At 38.2% G+C, this 21587-nt stretch overlaps 1 protein-coding gene across 2 annotated transcripts; it reads left to right on the top strand.

Moving 5' to 3' along the window:
- The first annotated feature begins 14 nt into the window (after positions 1–14).
- Positions 15–21335, top strand: LOC146475052 (ubiquitin carboxyl-terminal hydrolase 8-like). 2 transcript variants are annotated; one of them, XM_085116737.1, is made up of 17 exons: positions 15–256; positions 1133–1277; positions 2257–2342; positions 4813–4892; positions 4983–5028; positions 5338–5416; positions 5754–5802; positions 6342–6561; positions 6873–7143; positions 7614–9630; positions 11005–11192; positions 12276–12395; positions 14692–14808; positions 15733–15785; positions 16213–16302; positions 17333–17582; positions 18488–21335. In XM_085116737.1, the coding sequence occupies exons 1-17, from the start codon at positions 141–143 to the stop codon at positions 18557–18559; spliced, it is 3999 nt and encodes a 1332-aa protein (XP_084972863.1). In that variant the 5' UTR covers positions 15–140; the 3' UTR covers positions 18560–21335. The 2 variants fall into 2 exon arrangements, with proteins under 2 accessions (XP_084972863.1, XP_084972862.1); XM_085116736.1 differs by having other exon boundaries at positions 5332–5416.
- The last annotated feature ends 252 nt before the right edge of the window (positions 21336–21587 follow it).

Here is a 21587-nt window from a genome sequence, read left to right as displayed (position 1 = left end):
ATTCAGCATATGACGTCATTTAGTTCATTTTCAAAGATGGCCGCCGAAAAATCACATACGGAACTGAAAACATCGATTATGGATCTCCTCAACGTACACGCAATGCTGTTTAACTTGTTATGATTATGTGATATTCTGCCATGCCCTCGTCAGAAAAGAAGACACTAAAGGACCTGTACTTGGCCTCCAGTGTAGGAGATCTCAACAAACTTGCCGACCCTGGCCTTCCAGTTGACAGAAATGCAAATCCTGCGACGTGAGTTTCGTGGATTGATTCATTGCATTGTTACTGTTTTTCCACTTTCCAGTCTCATAGATGTTATACCCAGTAGTTCTACTTCGTAATTTTTTATGCAATAGCTTAAAATAGCTTAAAAGCTTATAGCTTGGAATCGAAGAGAAATGTCAAAAATAACTGAAGAAAAAGTTAAATAAGCTTATCTAGGTTCAATTTAATTTCATCTTTGAGACTGCTGAACACCGCATACTTAAGCTTATGTGATCGTCTGAAAATAGGAAATTATCATAAAATAACAACATTAACATGTGCACTGGAAACAGGATTCTTTGTTTTCAAACCCTGAGACATTATCATCAACAACAGACATCTTAACGCGTAATTAAAGAATCCAAATTAATGTTCGCTGGTTAATTGACACTTCTGTCACAATGCTCTTGTGGCTACATGTATTCCTTTTTGTAATGAGAGCATGACAGAAATGCAATCCTACAATGAGAGTTTCGCGTTTTGATTCATTTTATTTATCATTATTTACATGCAAACTGGAAACTAGATTCTTTGTCTTTAAAACCTAACATCATCATTATCAACTAGACACAAAAGCTGGTTTTAGCTAGTAAAATACTTGTGCATAGTGGCACATAAGACTTGAGAACTGCATAAAAGAAATTTTTAGAACAGTCAAACCCTGCTGTTACAAACACATCTGGGACCTGAAAAGTGTCAGTATTTCAGTGTCCTTATTAGTCGGTTAATTTTAAAGAAAATATATGGAGCAGGACCAAGAACTGCCCATAATTAATGTAACATGTGACTGTCTGTTTTAAGTGGGTGTACATAAAGCATTGTTCCACTGTACTTCCCTAATATCCAATTCTCGTCTCTTCGTAGATATATCAAGTCAGCAGATAAGGTTTACTTGAAAGCACAGGGTGATGACCTGGAGGGTGATGAGGAGAGTGCATATGTGTTCTACATGCGATATTTTAACATCATCACTTTGATCAAGAAGAGTAGCAAATACACTGAGAAAAAAGTGAGTGAACATGAAAGGTACACTCTCAAGGATGATGGGTCAATGAAATTAATAATCAAATTTATGATAATTGATATTAATTCATAACAATCACTGATTGATAAATTATGGAGTCAATGATGGGTTGAACTTAAGGAGTAGTTTCAGTGAAATCAGTGTTGATTTACAACAGCTCTCATTGATACTGATCTTTATCTGTTTGGATCAATTCAACTAGTATGTGCCTATGCTACTAGATATAAAAATCAACATCAATAAATTATTGATAAAAATCAATCACTTACATCGTATTATGAAGGAAATTTTACTTGTGACTATTGATTAGTCTTTGATTGGCCAATAACAGTCAGTGATTGATATCAATATTCATTTGACTGATTGATTTCCATTAATCAATATTCAATGATCATGCACCCAGCTAGGTATTTCAGAGCATTAATTTTTAGTTTTTGCATCAAATCAGGTTTAAATACCAGGTAAACATTTGGATACCTACATGTAAGTTATGTTCTTTGGTCGAACAAGAAGTCCATTTAGGCTTAATCATTGACCACAAAAGCTTATAGACTTTCTTTTACTTTCCCCCTTTACCAAAGATACTAATGTGGCCTTTTTGTATGAAAAAATCCTTACATAATGTAGCTGGAGCACAATTAAGTCATACCCTTGTATGGCAAATATTTGACAAGAATCCAGGAAACATACAGTATAAACATTGTTCTAATGTCATACAATCAAGGGAGGTCACAAAGAGCCGACTACTGGCAAATTTCACAGACTTTAAAAGAGGTCTTATCATTGGCTGAAATTTTAACACAAATGCTTGAGGCTAATTTTAAAGGTGCACAGTCCAAAATAGCCAGCTAGGTTTAGTTGTGAGCCTGCGGAGATTTTTTTAGCTATATTCCTGACAATCATGAATGCATTAATTTTATCTAAACTGAAATTGTTGTTGTTTGCTGTTTTATATTTTAAATAGAAGTACTACAATGAATTGATGGGAACATCAAAAACCCTAAAATCCATTGAGCGGGCCGAAGCTCTGCAAAAAAGCCTTGACAAAAGGTTAGTGTACCAGTAGTACAGTGTACTAACCCACTTATAATTATTAGTAAACTGGAAATATGTGACTCGCAAAACCTTGCAGGGTTGTATATAAGAGCCGGCAGCCGGCGAAGTTCGCCGGCTACTCAGCGACGTTTCGCCGGCTACTTTCAACCGTGATCAGTTGTTAAACATTTAAAATTTTAGCCTAGAACAGCCTGAAACTCAATGCCGTATAAAATAAAATGTTCTGTCAATTCAGTCACGCGTTGTCCCTTGAGTTTCTTGAGTCACACAATTTCTCACCTGTTAAATACGAAATATGGAATAAAGAGAAAACATTTTCTTTGTTGTTTCCATTTTTTTCTGTCGCTGTATTAGTATATTTCTCGGAAAGGTCACGGTTGTATTTAATAATGATTTCAACGCGCGATGGTTTAGTTGCGAAGTCAGCCATGTTGATTAAACAGAGGAGAGAGACTGGTGTCAATTCTTGCCTCGATCACATTCGCTCTTCAGTTCCGGTCCACGTGTTTGGACGATGGAACCCAGCCGTAAACGTACGCGGGGGAGGCGGCAGTATTTTAGCATATTTTAATAAAAGTAAGCAACGCTTGGACTGAAAAGGGCGCCTCAGCAATCAAGCGCATTAAGACGCGGATGAGAAGTACAATCAAAGATTATATGCTTCAGACACTATTTGGGTGATACTCTGTAGCAATAGTCTGGCAAAGTGTTACATTACTTCGTCTGCTTCGTCCTGGCTGACTTGTCCCTGGCTAGCAGTTCTTTATTTATCCAATGCTGCAGTAGTTTAAATACCTTTTTTAGGTAACGAGCAGTTTTTAGTAGCTTTTAAAAGTCATGGAAACATGGGGATATCAGTAATGGTTATGCTAGTGACCATAGACTGATAGTAAGACAACAACAAAGCAAGATTTCATTTTACTTCTAAACATTGTTTTCCTATTTCATTTGATGTAATACTTCTCGACTTCAGCTATGCATCTGGAAATGCTTCACATTGCTGTATACTGTATGTAATGAAAAATTCCCAAGATTCAATCAGTATTCTATGGTTGACGTTATCCTTTAATTAAAATTGAATTTCACCTGAAAAACTAAATACAGTTGTCACTAATGCTGTCGTTACTTAATCAATATTTACTTTAGTACTGAATTTGATGCCAGAATGCAGGAAATGGCATTTCCGGGCTTCTAGATTCCAGATTGGAGCATGCCCCCAGACCCCCCTAGGGGGAGGGGCCTCACGGCCCCTGAAGTGTTACAGCCGCCTACTTTTATAGGTCTGCCGCCTACTTCAGAACTTATTGAAACCCCTGCCTTGCATTTAGCTAGGGCTGGGTGAACAGTTGATTTGTCTTTGTTGGCTTTTCCTGAGAGTTTGGTGTCAGAGCAAAACACTTTCCCCTTATTAATTTTCTCGGCAACCTACAAATTGCATCTGAAGCCAGCCTGTCTTCCAACCTGTTGCTGCCTAGCAACCTTCCCTTTGTCTGACGCCATTCATACTTTGTTTGAACTGTTGCCAGGCAACAACACAGACATCTTCAATGACATTCATATATATAAGTATATTTTTCACTCGAATTCGCGCGGTTTAGCTCTGCTTGGGCCTTCGGTCGACAAATTTATTGACCTTGCTTAGGCCCTCATCCCTCACTTCACGAGGAATTAATCTCTTCAGGCAGCTAGTATATCCCACAGCGTGATACTTACATTGGGCCTTTAATCTTCCTATAAATCATCCAACTGAGTTTACAAAATCGACAGTGACCAGTCAGAAGATGTTAGTAAATAAATGTATAGTCCAGAAAATATTCCCAGTCCATCCCACCTCCAAAGAAAGGAATGTTGCAGGGTGGAGGGTCTCATTGGCCAAAAAATTTAAAGGAAAGTAAGACTGAGAAGACCCCTCTACCCATGGGGCTTAGGGGGTCTCAGAAGAAAGTCCCCCACCATGCAAGGGAGGGGGTAGGGGAGATACGGATATTTCTTGAACTGCACAAGAGGTTTTCTCAACTTTTCCCTTAGACACAATTTACTTGAAAACATTTTTGATTGATAAATTAGGGAATATAATATCATTCTGGTCTCAATCCCTGAGCTAATCTAGAGTTAAATGTTAAGAGAATTCCAAAACTCTGAGGAAAATATTTGAACATTTGGATATTTTGTTCAAATCACTCGAACTTCATTTATTTAGTGATGTGAATAATCAAGCGAGATCATGTGACTTCATTCTTACGTAGTCCCAGGAGAGTGTTATAAATGACCGGGAGGTCGACTCCCTCATCCCTATTCAGGGAAGGTTTTTGAAGTTAGAGTGATTTGGATGAAATATCCGAATGTTCAAATATTTTACTTTGAGTTTTGGAATTCTCTCAACGTTAATGTTTTTACCAGAGCAGTAAAATAACATTTTCAGTAATATAGAGTTGTTGTATTCATGAAGTACATTGCTTTATAGGTATGACAAACTAAAAACCCAGAAGGAAGCTAAAGAAAAGGCAGAGGAAGAAGCAAAGAGAGAAGAAGAAGAAGACAAAAGTAAGGTTTAGTCTTAAATTTCTGACTTGATAATTTTGTCATTTAAAAAGACAAAACGCATGATTTATGGTGTCTTTCGTTATTCCGCAGAAAAATTGGATGCAGAAAAGGCTAAGTCCAGGAATAGAGCTGACAGGTAAGAAAGTTGTAGTTTATTGCCTTTCTCAATATTTTAAATCAAGAATTTCTGTTTTGATTATGGACATATGAAGATCTTTGGTTGAATTTCTGATTCATAACTGTTAATGTTACCATGTATACATCATGAACACACCTTTCCATTGCAATTGCATGGATAAAAACTTGTAAGTATAATTTGGAAAAACCCCAAAACAGCGTTAAAACACCGTACTATACTTGATTAATACCATGGATCTAACTCCTGTGGATCCTTGCCATTTGAACCAGTTTTTTCATGTATGTTCTTAAACATTTTCAGTGACAGTGGTTTTGAAAGTGATCTTGATTCCCTCTTAAATGGAAGTGGCATTAGTTCTTCTGCTGACGTCTATCAAAAGCTGAAGGTAGGAATAATCTTTTGCTGATTTTCTGGTTTGGATGTTGTGTGTGTTTTCTATTTACATGTACATGTAGGAACCTCTTGTCAGTAATAGACACTTTATAAAGAAATAAAAACCTTTGGGTAGGCTAACTTGTTTTTTTTTTTTTGTTGTTGTTGTTTTTATTTATTTTAATATCATGTTCAAAGAGCAGATAACTTTTTCCAGCAGATAAGATATGTTAGTTGGAGTGCATTTTATCTGCTGGGTAACGATTTGTTCGGTGGATAGGCTTACCTTCTCTTTGAATAACCGGGACCAGTTGTTTATCTTAGCACTCTTAATATTTTTTTATTCTCAGGTCAGCCACAGTTCCATTCTTATGCCCAAAACCTCTGAAAACACTGATGGTAGGTATTGCTGCTACCAACATCTTATTTTGTTAGTCATGTTGGCTTCCATAGTATTTTTAACTGCCTAACTTAATTATTTGATCAATTGTCTGACTATAACAATGGATTGATTGACTGGCTGGCTCAGGCTGATTGACTGTATCATATATTGAGTGCCTGTATGGCAATCTGACTGTGTGGCTGATTGATTTACTGACTATTGTTGACTGACTGTCTGAATGACTGACTCACTGGCTGGCTGAATGCATATGACTGACTGACTGACTGCAGTAGTGATTGATTGACTCATGTAGCTATCTGTCTGACTGACTAGTAGGTAGATCAACTGTATGACTGATTGACTGGCTGAATGTGTAATAATTATTAAATTATGACTGATTGACTGCATTACTGATTGATTGACTAATTTACTGTCTGTCTGTCTGCCTGACTGACAGTAGACTGACTGTATAGGATTGACTGACTTGAGTGGTGATGTGGCCTTTTTTAAGTGCACAGTGCAAAGGCATAACTCCTCATTGTCTTATTAACTAAAGGTGCCCTTATCAGTGGTCTTGAGATCCCAGCTTTTTCTACTAAGCCAGCTGGTACAGACAATGTACCCTTTGTGTCAGCACAAGATCTGTACAGCCTGCTGAGAGACGAAAGTGCGTCCAGAGTACTGGTTCTAGATTGCCGGCCTCATTCAATGTTTTTGGAGAATCGCATCAACCGTCCATCATGTATAAACATACCAGCGGAGTTGTTGGATTCAGGGTTAGTGAAGAGTTGATAATTTTGGCTCTTTGATGTAAATAGGAGTGCCTAGTAATGTAAAATAGAGTAGTTTATCATAGTGGCTAATGTCAATGGAGAATAATTATTCTATTTTGCAATCTACCTTTAACCTTTTCTTTTTTTGGGCACATTGTAGATACACTTTCACTGCTTGTTCTTTGTTTATTCAGAAAATTTGGTTTCGTTGTGCCTATTATCATGATCTCAGTATGTGTTAAATTTTCTTAAGAGAACTCCTTTAGTCATAGTCTTTCCTGTAGCATTGATTAGGAAATAACTTTTATCCCCAGAGTGTCGGCTGGCAGCATCGAAAGAAGATTACGAGAAGACACAAGAAAGATCTGGAAAAGGAGAGGAGAAAAGGAGTATGTTATTTTGATGGATGAATCCACCAAGGTTGCGGACATAACTCCTGAATGCCGAATTCAAAGGCTCAAAGATGTGATATTTACATATGACTCATACAGCACATTAAAGAATGAACCCCTGTTTCTTGATGGTGGATTCCATAGCTGGCTGTGGCACTATCCATCTGTTGCGTTGAGACCAGAATTACCCAAGGTAAATACTGTCGTGTACAGAAGTATGCAATAGTCCAGATTGAGCTAAACTGAATCAAACCAATCATTGGGCAATTAAAACAACTTTGGTTCCTTTTTTATTCTCTATATTTGCGACTGTTCTTCGTTTTCCACTTAAAAATTTTTCCAGCTAAACTTGAGCAGTTTAATAGGCCTTTCAATGTTTGCAAGCCATTTGTAACACATGTCCTAAAAATACTGTGGCTGATTGATGATACATAAAATCATCCAGTTGTCTTATAGCTACTTTGTATGTCAAACTGATCATTCCCTGATAAGCGCATCATCCAAAGAGACCAATTTAAAGGAGCAGCCATTTCCCCCTTAACATTCTTAATTTAAATTTAAATCTTGTAACCCATGTTGCAGTAGAATGCAGTCTTTTTCCTGCAATCCTTCTCCTTGGCATCAAGTTTTGAGCCTAGCAAGTGTTAAACTTTGAACTTCCAGGTGGTGTCACAACCTAAAGCAGTAACTCCTGTGGACTTATCGTCCTTGGACTATCCTGAACTTCCTGAAGAGAGAACATCACCTCCAGCACCTCAAGTGCAACCAGCACCTGAATCTGTTACTAATAAAGGAAGTCTCCAATATCCAATCCTCCCCTCTGCTGCACCTGAAAATGTCCACGGGTCATTTGTTAAGCCAAACGGCAGTAATGATCAAGCAAAAGTGAAAACTCCAAATACCCTGGCACCATTCCAACCCAATACAACAATGCCAGGGCTACAGCTTGGAGAACAGGCTTCAACAGTGGCTCCTACAAAAGAACCTATCCCATTGCATACACTTGGCCCAGGACCAAAGTTTGACCAGCTTGGAGCTCATTCACCAGTGCCACAATCCCAGACTGGAGTTCCATTGCCAAGGCCATCTGATATAAAGCCAGGTTCAGTTTCATCAAATGCACCATCTTCACGGCCAGGTGCACCATTATCACAACCTTCTACTACACCATTTGGAGCATTAGATCCTCGATTTTCAATTGGATCAGTCCCCCAGACAATTGTTCCAAATCCTGCAGGCCCACTACCACCAAATACAACAACGCCACATCCTCCACACCAACCAGTATTTCAACCTAGCGCACCTTCCTCGGGTCCTCCAACTGTACCAGCCACGCCATCATCTTCTTTACCAAATGCAGTGGTTTCACAGCCATTTTCAGCAACAACAGTACCATTTTCAAGCCCTTCAAGCACGCCATCTTCCCAGCCTGTTGTTCCATCATCACTTCCTCCTAGGTCACAGTCTACCTCACCATCCCACATCTCATCATCTGGACCTGATGGATCTAGACACACATTGTCAAACTCAGGTCTAGCTGTTTCACCAGTCCCTGGGAGTCAGCCTGTCAGTATGAATTCCACTTCTTCTGCACCTTCTGTGTCTCCTGTACCTGCAGCATCTGCTACTGTATTGCCTGCATCATCCACTACAGTACCTCAAATGTCTTCACAGCAACCTGTGCATTTGCAGAACTCTGGAGTTTTTGTGTCTTCTGTTCCTGGCCAGATGCCTCATCAAGTACCACAAAGTACACAATCTGGACACAAACCGCAAGACCCGTCAGTGAGTCAAATGCCTCCTGGTGGCAGGCAAGTTCCTGGACAGTCCTTGCTTTCAGCAAATCAACCTCACCATACAGCTTCAACACCCATCCCTAGAGCAGAACCAAGGAACAGCCAACATGGAGGGCAGACATCTTCAAGTACTGCTCAAGCTCCTCCCTATAACACTATTTCAGGAGGTACACAGCATTCACCACAAAAGTCAAACCAGGTGCCAGGGAACTCTCAGCTGTCTCCTAGGGATTCTGCTAACCAACCAGGCAGAGAATCATCACACCAAGTTGACCAGAGTTCTCGTGAGTCATCCCAACAATTACTTTTCAACAGGCAAAGTAGTCATACAACATCCCCAGGACTACCACCAGGTTGGGAGAGGGTTGATAATGGAGGAAGACCATACTATAAAGATCATAACACTCAAACTACACATTGGGCACTGCCAAAAGAACAAATGAGTCCGTCAAATGTAGCTGCACCACAAGCAAGTGTCAAAAAGCAGCCACAACCCCAGATGAAAAGGCAATCATCCATAGATAAGCCAACATTGCATCGGTCTCTGTCCTCGCCAAACATTGCAAAGCTTATTGAGCAAGGGTCTTCTGGTGCCAAGAGACCAGTGGTTGATCGCTTATCCAAACCAGATTCTGATCAAGCAGTACCAGCTAGACCCACTGTTAACCGGGGTGCCAAACCTTTGTCTGCCAACCAGCTTGATGGCTTCAACCCAAGCTATGGTGGTATTGGAGCAGCTTTAACAGGACTACGTAACTTGGGAAATACTTGCTATATGAACTCTGTTGTTCAGTGCTTGAGCAGTGCAGCTCCTCTGGCAGCATTTTTTATTTCTGGTGCTTACAGGGAGGATATCAACAGGACCAGCCGGGATGGAACAAGGGGTAGGTGTTTGAGCTTCAAGGTTTGTATTAAATTTTGTTTTAGTAAAGGAAGCATGAGATGTCCATGCGTGCATCCTTGCTGAAGGGTGCAGCATGGCCGAATAGTTACAATGCTGAGGCCATGCAGATTTATGAAGCCCACTTAAGTTTATCATAACTTTTGTTTCTCAACAAAATTCTATTGCTGGACTAACAATACTAGGCTACTGTTATGAAGTAATACTTAAAATTTATTTTAACTTAGCAGGACTTCATGAATCTGGCCTCTGGACTTGAGATCCAGAGGTCCTGTGTTTAAGTCCCAGTCTGACTGCTGGCTCTAGTTCTTTTGCAATAGTCCCAAGTTCAACTCCTGGGCCAAGGTTGTACATGTAATTAGTCAGCTGGTCTACCTCTGTCAGTTGGGATTTCAAACCCATTGGTTTTTAATTTGAAGTACCCGAATTTGTTTCTGATGTTTGAATGCTCAGTCCAACCAGCACCTTCTGTCATGATCATTGACAAAGGGTAAACAAAGGAAGTCTAAATTAGGTTGTCAGCATCAAAATGTGTCTTTTTAGCTAGCATAGAGAGTTAATGTTATAGCATTTTCTGAACAGAAAAACTGTGTCAGTCTGTGAAATTTTGTTTTTCGAAGTCATTATTTAAAAGTATTACTCAACATCTTGATCAAGAAAAATTTCATTTGGATTTACTTTCAACACACAATTTACAGATGCGACTGTAAAACTAGTTTCATCTGAAGGCCTCATCAGTTGGTCGCCATGTTCATTTTGAATTTGAAACTACGTCATGTAACAGTATGCAAAAAATACCCCTAGTTCTCAGGTAACTTACAAAAACAATATAAATGTAAAAATAAAAAATAAAATAAAATAAACAGTAACACAGTTCTGCACAATAATTGTTCATGTAGTCATTTCCATAGCTAGACTTAAGGAATGTCCATTCCCTATGCCGTGATGACGGCCCTTGGAATGCTGGAATAATTCCTCTCGCTTTTGAAATTTATCAAATAATGAATTCACTCTTTTGAACCTTATTTATCATGACTGCCTCAGTGATTTGTCTTAACTCATTGTTATGAAATGTTCCTGTTACTTTCATGAATGTGTTATTGTTTACATATTTATTTTACACGTTTATTGTTGTTATAAGTTACCTGACAACTAGGGTTTTTTCACATATTGTTACATGAAGTAGTTTCGAATTCAAAATGAACATGGTGACCAACTGACGAGGTCTTCCGACCAAACTAGTGTTATTGTTGCATATGCCGTGAAATTGTGTGTGGAAAGTAAATCAATGAGGTCTTTCCTGATCAAGAAGACAATGTGTCTCACAGATATTTACAATAAACAAAACATCTTCTAGGGGTTCTGGCAGAGAACTTTTCAGCACTCATCAGAGTGTTGCATTCAGGACAGTTCAAGTATATATCTGCGACAGATTTTAAACGAACCGTTGGAAAATTCAAGTCTCAGTTTTCAGGATGTGACCAACAGGATTCTCAAGAATTTCTGGCTTTCCTAATGGATGGTTTACAAGAGGATCTCAACAAGGTACAGAGTGTTAGACAGGAACTTACGATAAGTAAGCACAGGATGACTACTACCAAACATATCTTCCTCAAGCAATAACTTAATTCTGGGCTGTCAACTCTCCCGGATAATCCGGGAGTCTCGAATTTGAACCGTATCTCCCGGTCTCCAGATTAATTTTATGTATGTAATCTCCGGATTTTGAGGCGTATCTTCTGGTCTCCAGATTTCTCCAGATTTATGTCTGTAATCTCCCGGAGAATAGACAAAGTTTACCAGTTGTTGTTGCCTTGACTCTCTGACAAGAAAATCTGAAATGTTTAGCAGTGTTATTTTTTACTGTTTATTGTACGATGCCTTCCTCCCCCCCCCCCCCCCCTCCACTGAACCCGTGAATTTGGCCTTGATGCGAGGCCTCTGTACGGCGATTTGGCGGGGAAGTCATGTTCTCCATATTTGAAACATGTGAGGTTGACAGCCCTGTCAATTGTCAAGCTGTGTCATGACACTTGACAATTGTACCACAAATACAGACTGAGATAATCTCTGTTACCAAACAGGAAGTACTTTTTCTGAGTTTTTCATTGTTTTAAAAGCAGGGGCCAATTTATTTCTGTTCATTAGGACGAAGTACCTCTTTATGGAAGAACAAATTGCACACCATGCACCTGTTGTGTACGGTTAGCTTGTACACGATTTAGTGCACACACTTGGTGTGCCCCACTCAATGATCTCATAGTTGAGCATGCACCCACTCTTGCCCCAGGTTGCTGCCTTTTTCCAAAGTAGTGGGCTGTGCTGTTGCCTTGTACACAGTCAAGCTTTTGAAAGCTTTTCAACTCTCTAGTGGCTTCTTTTTGAACTGTGCACAATTACATCCAAGGATTGTGGTAGGTGGAGTAACCAACAATAACAAGAAAGTTGACAACTCCATGCTACACATTGCTTTAATTTTGATTGACCGGTTTAAAGGCAAACCATCAGAAAGGTGTCAAACACCAGTCAAAAACTCTGACAGGTGGCAGCGCTATGTCATTAGCACTGTAAGGAACAATTCATTTTGTGGACATTACTGTAAGATTTAATTTTTAATTACTCCTATAGGTGAAGCAAAAGCCATATCTCAAGGCACCACCAGATGATTTAGATCCTGAAACTGCTGCTAAGATTGCTTGGGAAAACCACAAGAAGAGGAATGCGTCAATTATGGTGGAGCTGTTTGATGTAAGATATCAGGAACATTCTTTATTATATTTTTAGCCTGCTGTTTCATATCACAGGGGCATATGCACAGGTAGTTGGGAAGCCTTTGAAACATAGTTTACCAGGAGTGACAATTATGAATCATTTAACACTGGGTGATGTGTAGGAATTCAGGAGGGCATTTGGATGTCTTATGAATGCCATATTTAGGAGAAAATTGTGAACAAAGCTTACACCAATGCTTGGTTAGCTTAATTATTGTACTTTGAACAACTTGGCCCTTACTTACTTGGCCCTGGCAATGAAAATGTTGATGGTGCATTTGTTAACCCAAACGGTGATGCTGAACTTGCTAAGCAGTACACAAACTGTACTGTTTAAAAGTCAAAAGATGACTGCATTTCACAGTCACCTCTAGCAATAATAGTGACAACCAACATCAACCCCTGAACAACAGCCATGGGTAAAATGGATGAAAATCTACCAACCTGAACTTTGTATGCTGTTCCAGGGCTAAACTTCTTGTTTCCTTGGTCATCTGCTGGCAAAATATTATTAATTTTTGCACACAGTAGTTACTGTAATGAATTAATAAATGAATGTGATAACATTTCATTTCAATTGAAGGGCTGGGAGCATAACCGACCTATATCGAATGTCAGCCCGTTTTTTGATGTAGCTCAGATTTGTCCAAACTTTTGCATGTGAACTGCAATTCGATTGAAAACCACTGTCCAGTATTTTTTCACGCCGATTTGTGTTTCGTATTAATGCCATTGAGAAATTTTACCATCTTGTAAAGAAGTATATCGGTAACATTATAGACACTGGATGACCAAAAGGACAATGCACTGAGGATTAAATACTTGTATTCAATATACACTCGTTGTCTTTGAAACACGGCACACTAAAGCAGTCTTTTTCGCGGGAGCAACGAAAAGAATGCTGTCACGCTTTTATTTGATTCTGTTACAAACTACTACGTACGTGACAGGAATGTCAGAAATGTAAACAGTTACATTCTCCAAGAGAAAATGTGTCCATTTCCTGGCGTAAAATCCAGCTTTGTCCCGTTTGTCGACATATCACTCTTGATACCGCAAAATACTAGTATTGTACACGATTAACAGGAAGATATGTAGCCATTTCAACAATTAACAACGATTAACGGCAGTTCTATTAAAAGGTACTGACTATCTATTCTTTTCACGAGCAGTCGGTGTTAACCGTTGAAAATCTATGTTAATCGTACTTTTATTGAATCACTGCCTTGAAATTGTAAGTTAATCGTTGCATACCGAATTTCAAGCCTGGCAAACCACAACTAAGGCGTGCAAAACACCTTGCACATGGCGGGATTTGTCTCTGTTGTTCCCGCGGGATTTGATAATCGAATTGAAAAATTCGCCACGGCACTGCCATCACTACCAAGGAGGGATTCTTTGGACAACATTTCGACCAGTTCCTGTGAACTGCATTCGTCAATTTTGTAACTTTGCAAAAGATCCATAGATGTTGTGCGTTTACAAACGTCACCAAACAAAAGCGAAACCAACTAGCCAGTACGATACGCAAGTTGTTTATCCTGACTGCCTTGATCTATTTTGGGCTTGTTACAAGCCGCGAAAGCAAACCATGATGTCATCACAAACGTTACTTATAGAAACAACAACTGGTGCGACTAAACACGGCTCGTGGACAGTGGAATCTTTTAGGCTACCGATAATTTGGAAAACAAGTCTGACGTGGACAAAACCTATAAAAAACATTTGCCTTCCAAGCGCGTTCACTTGTAGACAAGCAAACTACCAAATCCCCCTCCCCCTCCCCCTGACTCAATGTTGTCTTTTGGGTCACAAACAGTTTCCTGGCAAGCATCACTACCCACATCAACATTGCATAAGGGGGCGGGGGGTGAGGGAGAAGTAACTGTGGTAGAATTATGAAGGAAGAAACAGTAAGTGAGTGGTTTTTTGGCTGTCTGTGTTCGGTTGTCATTGCATAGGGGGAGGAGGTGGGAGGGAGAAGTAAGCAAGTGGTTTTTGTTCTGTTCCTGTTTGGTTTTCTCAAGGAATTTTGTCCACGATTGTAAAACTGCGAAATGTTCTAAAAATCAGGGACAGCCAAAATTCGGACAAATCCGTGCGAAATCGAAAGCCACTTTAAAATTCCACATAAGTCGGTTATGCTCTTAGACCTTCAATTGTTTAAGCCTCAGGTAGCCATACTGTTTTGTTTATTTTCCTATAACGGATTATAAAATAATCTAATGTGGGTTTACAGGAACAAGCAGTCTCACTTAAGTTTGTTATTTTAGGGTTTGTTCATGTCAACTGTGAAGTGTATGGTCTGCTCCAAGGAGTCCAGGACATTTGATACATTTTCCAATCTTACCCTTCCTCTGCCATCACATGTAAATCGCTGTACACTTCAGGTATTTAACAGCTTTGTACTGTATAATTAAATCCTGCTGGTGGTTTTAGTAAGAGGCTCTGAACAAAGCAAGTTCAGTGCAGATCCTGATAGTGGCTGGTTTTACATGTAGTTTGAACAATAGACCTAATCCAATGCTGGGATGGTCAGTGATAGACTGAAAAAAAATAATGAAACATTTTCATGCAATAAGTCATTGTTTTGATAATGTGAACAGATGTAGAAGCCAGTCAAGATGAGTGTATCAGAATCAGATAATGCATTCCACACTGGAATGGTTCTAGTGTTGACAGGCACCTAGACTTTGCTTGGAGCACCTTGAGAAAGCTAAACCAACTTTAGTATTAAAAATTAAAAATCCCTTACTGTACTTTCAAGTCTTAATCTGGATGTATCTAGCGAGAAAGTGCTGGTTGAGGACACTGTGAGTGAAGGAAAGACATCATGACATTTTGAAGTGAGCATAGACATTTTGAGAAATCCAGTTGGTAGGAGCTTGGCTATTTATATTGCATGGCCTAGGAACTGAACCTGGCACTTTTGTGTTAGAAATATTCACATTGTGTCAGGGAAGAGGAAAGTGCCATGAGCACTAGGCCATAACTGACTCCCTCAAATGTTTTACAAGGAAGTTAATTCAAGAGGTTTATAAGCCATGGATGACAACTGAAAGTTGACTCCTTCATTCTGATGAATATGCTTATTTACCAGGCACCAAAACAATTTATAAGGTCCTTGGCGAGGAGCAAAAAAATTGTCTGTAATTCACAAACATTTACCCCATGTTCTCTAATATCAAGCTAAATTGCGGTGTACTTCTAAATCTGGAGGCAGGTTGTTGTAAACAGTGGAGATGGAACTTCTACTTTTTTCTAGAGATGAAAGGTTGTTTCTCTTTTTCATTGTTGTTGTTTCCTTTTTGCAGGATTGTTTGAGCTTGTTTACAAAACCCGAGAAAATGGCAGGAGATGACAAATGGTACATGAAACAGTTCTTTTTATATAGTCATAAGTGCTTGATGTCTACTCACCATTCAGCCTGTGTCTGACTGTTACTCGCTATCTATTTAGCCCCTTTGCTAAAAAGCCCCACCCTTTTTTGTGTACAGTCAAAGCAATTTTTCTTACAGTAAATGAAGCCATTTTTTTAAGATTTCGTATTCTGCAAAAACGGAAGAAAGAGACAACTTAAACTGCACATCTAGTTTTGGATGAGGGCAGTGAAATACATGTAGAACTTCAAATGGACGAACATAGACTGGTAGCCCCAAACAGCCAATCATTGTTCAATCATGTATCCTCAAGCACACTTTAGAGATCAACAGATCTTACCTCTATGTGGAAAGGGCTCTGATCGGCTATGATCAAGATTTTAGTGAGTCATCTTCCTTCAATTTTTATTGCAGGTTTTGTCCCAAGTGCAGGCAAAGAAGGGAAGCCAGTAAAACCATTCAGATTTGGAGGCTTCCAGCCATCCTTGTTGTGCATCTGAAACGGTTAGAACAATGGTTGTTTTGCCTTGTGTGTACAATCAGTCCATGCTACAAACTTAGTGTGACAAAATTAGTTGTACCAAATTATTATTGTCAATAATTATTAAAACAGTACACATGTGCATTGTTCATAGCATGCACATACAAAAGCTACATAGCCATATTCTTTCAATAATAATATTATTATTATTCCAAATTCAAAGTCATTAAGCATAAATTTATTAATTAATTTATTAATTTAATAAATTTATTTATTTAAGCATAACTTTAGAAAAACTAACTTTGTGATTAAAAAATAGGCTCTGTTTTTGTTTTCTTTTTAAATAACTTGGTCAACTTTTATGCTAGAATTTCATAACTGAATTGGTTAACCCTCTCCCTACAAAGTTTTTTTGGCCCATTTTTCCAAAACGGTAAAGAAAAACCCAGCTTGCTAATGTAATATACCTTTTAAAAGGTCTTGATGAGTGTAATTCATTTCTGAAATCAAGATAACTAAAGGAAGTCAGATCTTTGATAGAAATGGTTTTAAAACGAAAAAATTCAAAACTACAAAATTTCACTGATCGACTCATGTGATAGGTATACCTCAAAACTGTAGCTTATTTTGCAGCTTTGAATGCATAGAACACTCTGGAATATGTGAGAGTCTGTAAATGCATTAAATGACAATATTCCACAAATCATAGGGGTGGTAAACCACATCATAGATACCAAAGGGTAGCATTTTTTCCTTTGAAATGCAAAGATCTTGCCAAGCCCAATTTGCCGTCAAAATTTCACTGTAATTGAGCAAATGCTGACCAAGGTATGAGTTCAGGACCCACTATAGTGGGTCTCGGTAGGGAAAGGGTTAACCTCTTGCAATATCACTGTGCGTTTTTGTGAGAGATATGTTGCGAGCCAACATATAATTTTCCGTGTTGAGAAGCAGTAGTGAAAATGTTTAAATTTTTTCAATTAAAATTGAATTAGATTTTACATTTCTGAAGCTGCGTCGAGAAAATCCACACTGAATTCAATTCATTTCTAGATTCCAATATGAAGGACTGTGGCGACAGAAGCTCCAGACAAATGTATCTTTCCCCATGTCACAATTGGACATGTCCAGCTATGTAGTTGGTCCAAAGTCTGCAACACGTTACAACTTGCATGCCGTATCCAATCATTATGGGACCATGCATGGAGGCCACTATACTGCGTTTGCCAAGAGTGTTTATGATAAAAAGTGGTACAAGTTTGATGACCAGTACGTGACTGAAATGTCTCCAAGGGAAGTTACGGTATGTTTTGTTCTATTCTGGAGTAAAATTTCTCATGAACATACGTTTGGATTCAAAAAAATGCATAGCAATTTGACTTAAAAATAATTTTGCATCCTGGGCCAGTCTGCACTGCTCCTAGCTTGTAAATAAGATCTTTCTGCTAACTCATCACTTTCAATTTTTATCGTGTATAAATAAAGGTTGTATGTATTCAATAGTTGTGCAGAAAATGGTTGAATAAATTTTCATATCGTGTTAACTTAATTATCACCTCTGTGAATGTTCTGTGCGCTAAGGCCTAGTTTATATGTCGCGCTATAGTTGAATTTCAGACGAATTTTAAATTCGTTGTTCCGTCAACATAAATCGTGGCGTGGTTTTATACGTCAAAATTAATACAGTCGAATTTAATTCTCTTCCCAAATGCAGTGTCTCTGGTCAGAGGTGTCGCCAAAATAGTTTGAAATACATTAAGAAAATGTATGCATTTCATTCGATGCGACACTAGTGGAACGTTTTAACTGAAGACGCATTATTGATATTTTATGCTTCTAACCAAGACGGATAAACGTCTAGGACGAATATAATTTACCACACAAATTTAATTCGTTTTAGACGTGGCACTATCGTCGAATTTAATTGCTTGTGGGACCTTGAATTAAATTCGACTCAATTAAATTTAGCCTCCCACGCAGTCGTTTTTAGGGTGCTCATATTACCTCCTCCCCTAAAAATGACTGTGTGGGAGGCTAAATTAAATGCGACTGTAGCGTGACGTATAAACTAGGCCTAAGAGGCCTCAAAAGCATGCGTTTGTTACAGGGTTGGGCCATCTGTTGTATCGTGGGATGGGCAATCAGCCGCTTGTATCATTGAATAACATAATATGTAACTAAAAGCAAGAAATTTTCATTTTGTTTCAGACCTCAGCTGGTTACCTGTTGTTCTACACATCATTTGACTTTCAACCTCCTAAGTACTTATTCAGATCTTAACTTAATGGCACAACGCTGTCATGTTAAATTGTAAATATATAATTTATATGCATTTAGTTCAAATGAACAAACATTCAATGGTGCAGTAACCAATTGAAGGGAGCCTCAGTACATAACCGACCTATGTATGGTGCATTTCAGATCACTTTATGTTGTTTTAGCTTAGATTCCAGGGCCCGGTTGTTCGAAGGCCGATTAATGCTAATCCCCGCTTAACAGTTAACCGAGGTTTTCATCTTTCTTGTTAAAGATATCTTTAAAAGCTAATATTTAGCTAATGGCAAAGAAGAGTGGAAGTCAAAACTGAAGGAGAAAAACGTTTTGGAAAAACCTTTGTTGATTGGTAATTAGACTCGAATCAAAGTTCATGTTAACCCAGGATTGGTTTAATCGGGCTTTGAACAACTGGGCCCAGAGTTTTTGCATGTTACATGTTGTGCCAATGTTTTTTATCAGCTGCCTTGTACTTTTCTTTGGCTTCAATCAGTGGTGGTAAAGGCAGGTGCCTCCAAACACAGTGGCACCATCAAAAACAGACATTATCATTGCACGGTATTTTTTTCCAGCTGTTGTGCATAACCAATCTATAGTTTGTTTTAGATCACGTTTTGTTGTTTTAACCCAGATTCACCAGAGTTTTTGCATGTTAAATGTTGTGCTAATGTTTTATCCATTGCTTAACGCTTTGTTTGCATTAAAAACCTATGATTATGAGCAAGATTTCTGTTTGTATCACAAAATGATGTGCAAGGCAGCAGATAGAACATTGGGGCAACATTTCCTGAAGGAATTTAGCCCAGACACATGCAAAAACTCCAGCAAATGTGAATTTTAACAACAGAGCTGCTTCCAGGATGCTAGAAATACAGTGTAGTAAAAATATTAAAGTGTTTGACCATTAGGTCACTAAAACACATTATTTAGTAAGTAAGTAGGTAAATGTATTTGATATAAAATAGATCAGAAACAGAAATTTGTAGTGATAGAATGATTCAACTTTATCCTTGAAACAAAGTGTAAATGATAACATATATTAGATCAAAGGAACAGTCCCTCCAGAGTACTATCTTGAACTTTGGAGGGAGCTAAGGAAAGGGCTCAAGATAATGGCAGTAAAATTACACTAATATTGAGGGATTTGACTGTGTAATGCTTGTAATTGTACCTTAGAAGAACTAAAGCTAGCGCACTATTTATGTAGAGAGAGCATACGCTATCTCAGTCTTTTCCTGTAAACAGCAAGGCTGAATTTTCCAAAAACACTCAGTATTGACCATTAACATGATTGTTTGATCCGACAAATTATCCTTTAACATGTTTACAAATTATACAGATATGTAAATGTCTGAAAATGCACAAGCTTTGACTCAGGAAAGCTTGTACTCTCAGTTTCAGTTTGAGCTATTGGGGTCCAATTGTGGGAAAACTCGTTTGGGGGATGTAAATGTGACTTGACCTAACAAAGTTTACAAGATAAACTGAAGTTTTGACATATACGGGATAAATAACTGTTACACTGATACAAGTATTTGGGACCTAGCTACAGCCCTTAGGTTTAAATAAATGGGAAGTTCAAGATAAGAGTGGTTGAATATGACAGAACTCCCCTGTCTCCAACTAAACATATCAACCTAGACAAAAAACTAAGGCATCATTATTTTGATAAAGATCTGTGTCACTTGGTGACAAAATAAAAATTGCAATGTTTATGAATCCAACTTCTTGGCAGGGCTCGTACGGGTCATGGAAAACCTGGAAAGTCATGGAATTTTAGAATTTCATTTTCCAGGCCTGGATCAAGTCATGGAATTTAGGTGTGGGTCATGGAGAGTCATGGAAAATGATGTATATTAAAAAGTACAAAATAAATTGGGTTTTTTTTGCGAAGAAAATAGTAAAAACATACCGAAAATGAAAGATGATTTCCAAGAAAAATGGTCAAATAATATTATTTAGGTCATGGAAAACTTGGAGAAGTCATGGAAAAGGTCATGGAAAGTCATGGAATTTCAAAAGCTCAAAAGAGTACGAACCCTGCTTTGGAATTTACTGCCTTTTTGATTTCAAGCAGAGAAGGAAACATTAATAAATGTTACTTAGTAAATGTAATACTGTCTAATGCACTAGGGGAAACTTCAATGCAAAGCCTAGATTGTGACTTCAAGAAAGATGTAGCAGGAAAAATTTATGAGAGTAACTTCCTTTCCCCCCACTGTTTTTGTTTGTTTGTTGGTTTTTGTTGTTTTTTGTAGTCGATCATGAGAGCAGGTACATTGTTGGGAAATGAATCTTCAATGTTCATGAGAGTAATCAACAAACTAAGAAAGTTTTCTTCTTTTTTTCTACCTTTTTTCCTTTCCTTTCTTTTCCATTCCATTTCTTTTTCTTGGGCCATAAACATTGCAACAGTAATAATTTTCAATGTTAGTGCCTTTAAAGCAATAGATTTTGCAGTGTATGCATTTCCTTAGCTGTTTGGGCCCCGGCCTTTCTCTTACTGGTCAGGTTTGGTTGTTCACATCAAATTTATTTTTGGTATAGATGGAAAAAGTTAGTAAAATTTTAATTTGTATTTTGCAACAAAGCTCTGTGGCTACGTTAATTTTATATTTTGGAATCACTTCACAGCTGTGAAATCTTGGGTTATAGACAGCACCTTAAGGGCTAATTTTAATATTAGTCGTTAAAACTACTGGTATGTTTTCATTTTATTGTATAATTTTAATAGATAACAATAATAATAACACAAATAAAATAATAATGTTATGGAAAGAAATGTGATGGTATATTTCCAGCCTGGTGAATGAATGAGAATGATGATTATTCTAAAGAGGGATGCAGGCATACTCGGAAAAAAGAAATCCGAGTGCTCCTATCAGGAGTCGAACCTAAGACCTTCCGATTACTAGTTCGGATGCTCTACCACTGAGCTACAGGAGACTCGTGGGAGCTTAGGCCATTAAACTAGGTTCATGGGACAAACATACTGCATACTGCTAGGATTTGAATGTCGAACGTGTGGTATATG

Source organism: Pavona decussata, unplaced genomic scaffold (genome assembly GCF_977016875.1).
Source record: "Pavona decussata unplaced genomic scaffold, jaPavDecu1.1 SCAFFOLD_87, whole genome shotgun sequence".
NCBI lineage: Eukaryota > Metazoa > Cnidaria > Anthozoa > Scleractinia > Agariciidae > Pavona > Pavona decussata.
This window is presented reverse-complemented; position numbering and strand designations above follow the sequence as displayed.

Excerpts from the sequence above, each read along its gene's own strand:
- LOC146475052 (XM_085116736.1), top strand. The coding sequence starts at position 141 with ATGCCCTCGTCAGAAAAGAAGACACTAAAGGACCTGTACTTGGCCTCC. Across the intron at positions 5,417-5,753 it reads ACGTCTATCAAAAGCTGAAG|GTCAGCCACAGTTCCATTCT; the intron begins GTAGGAATAATC and ends TTTTATTCTCAG. Across the intron at positions 6,562-6,872 it reads GCGGAGTTGTTGGATTCAGG|AGTGTCGGCTGGCAGCATCG; the intron begins GTTAGTGAAGAG and ends TTTTATCCCCAG.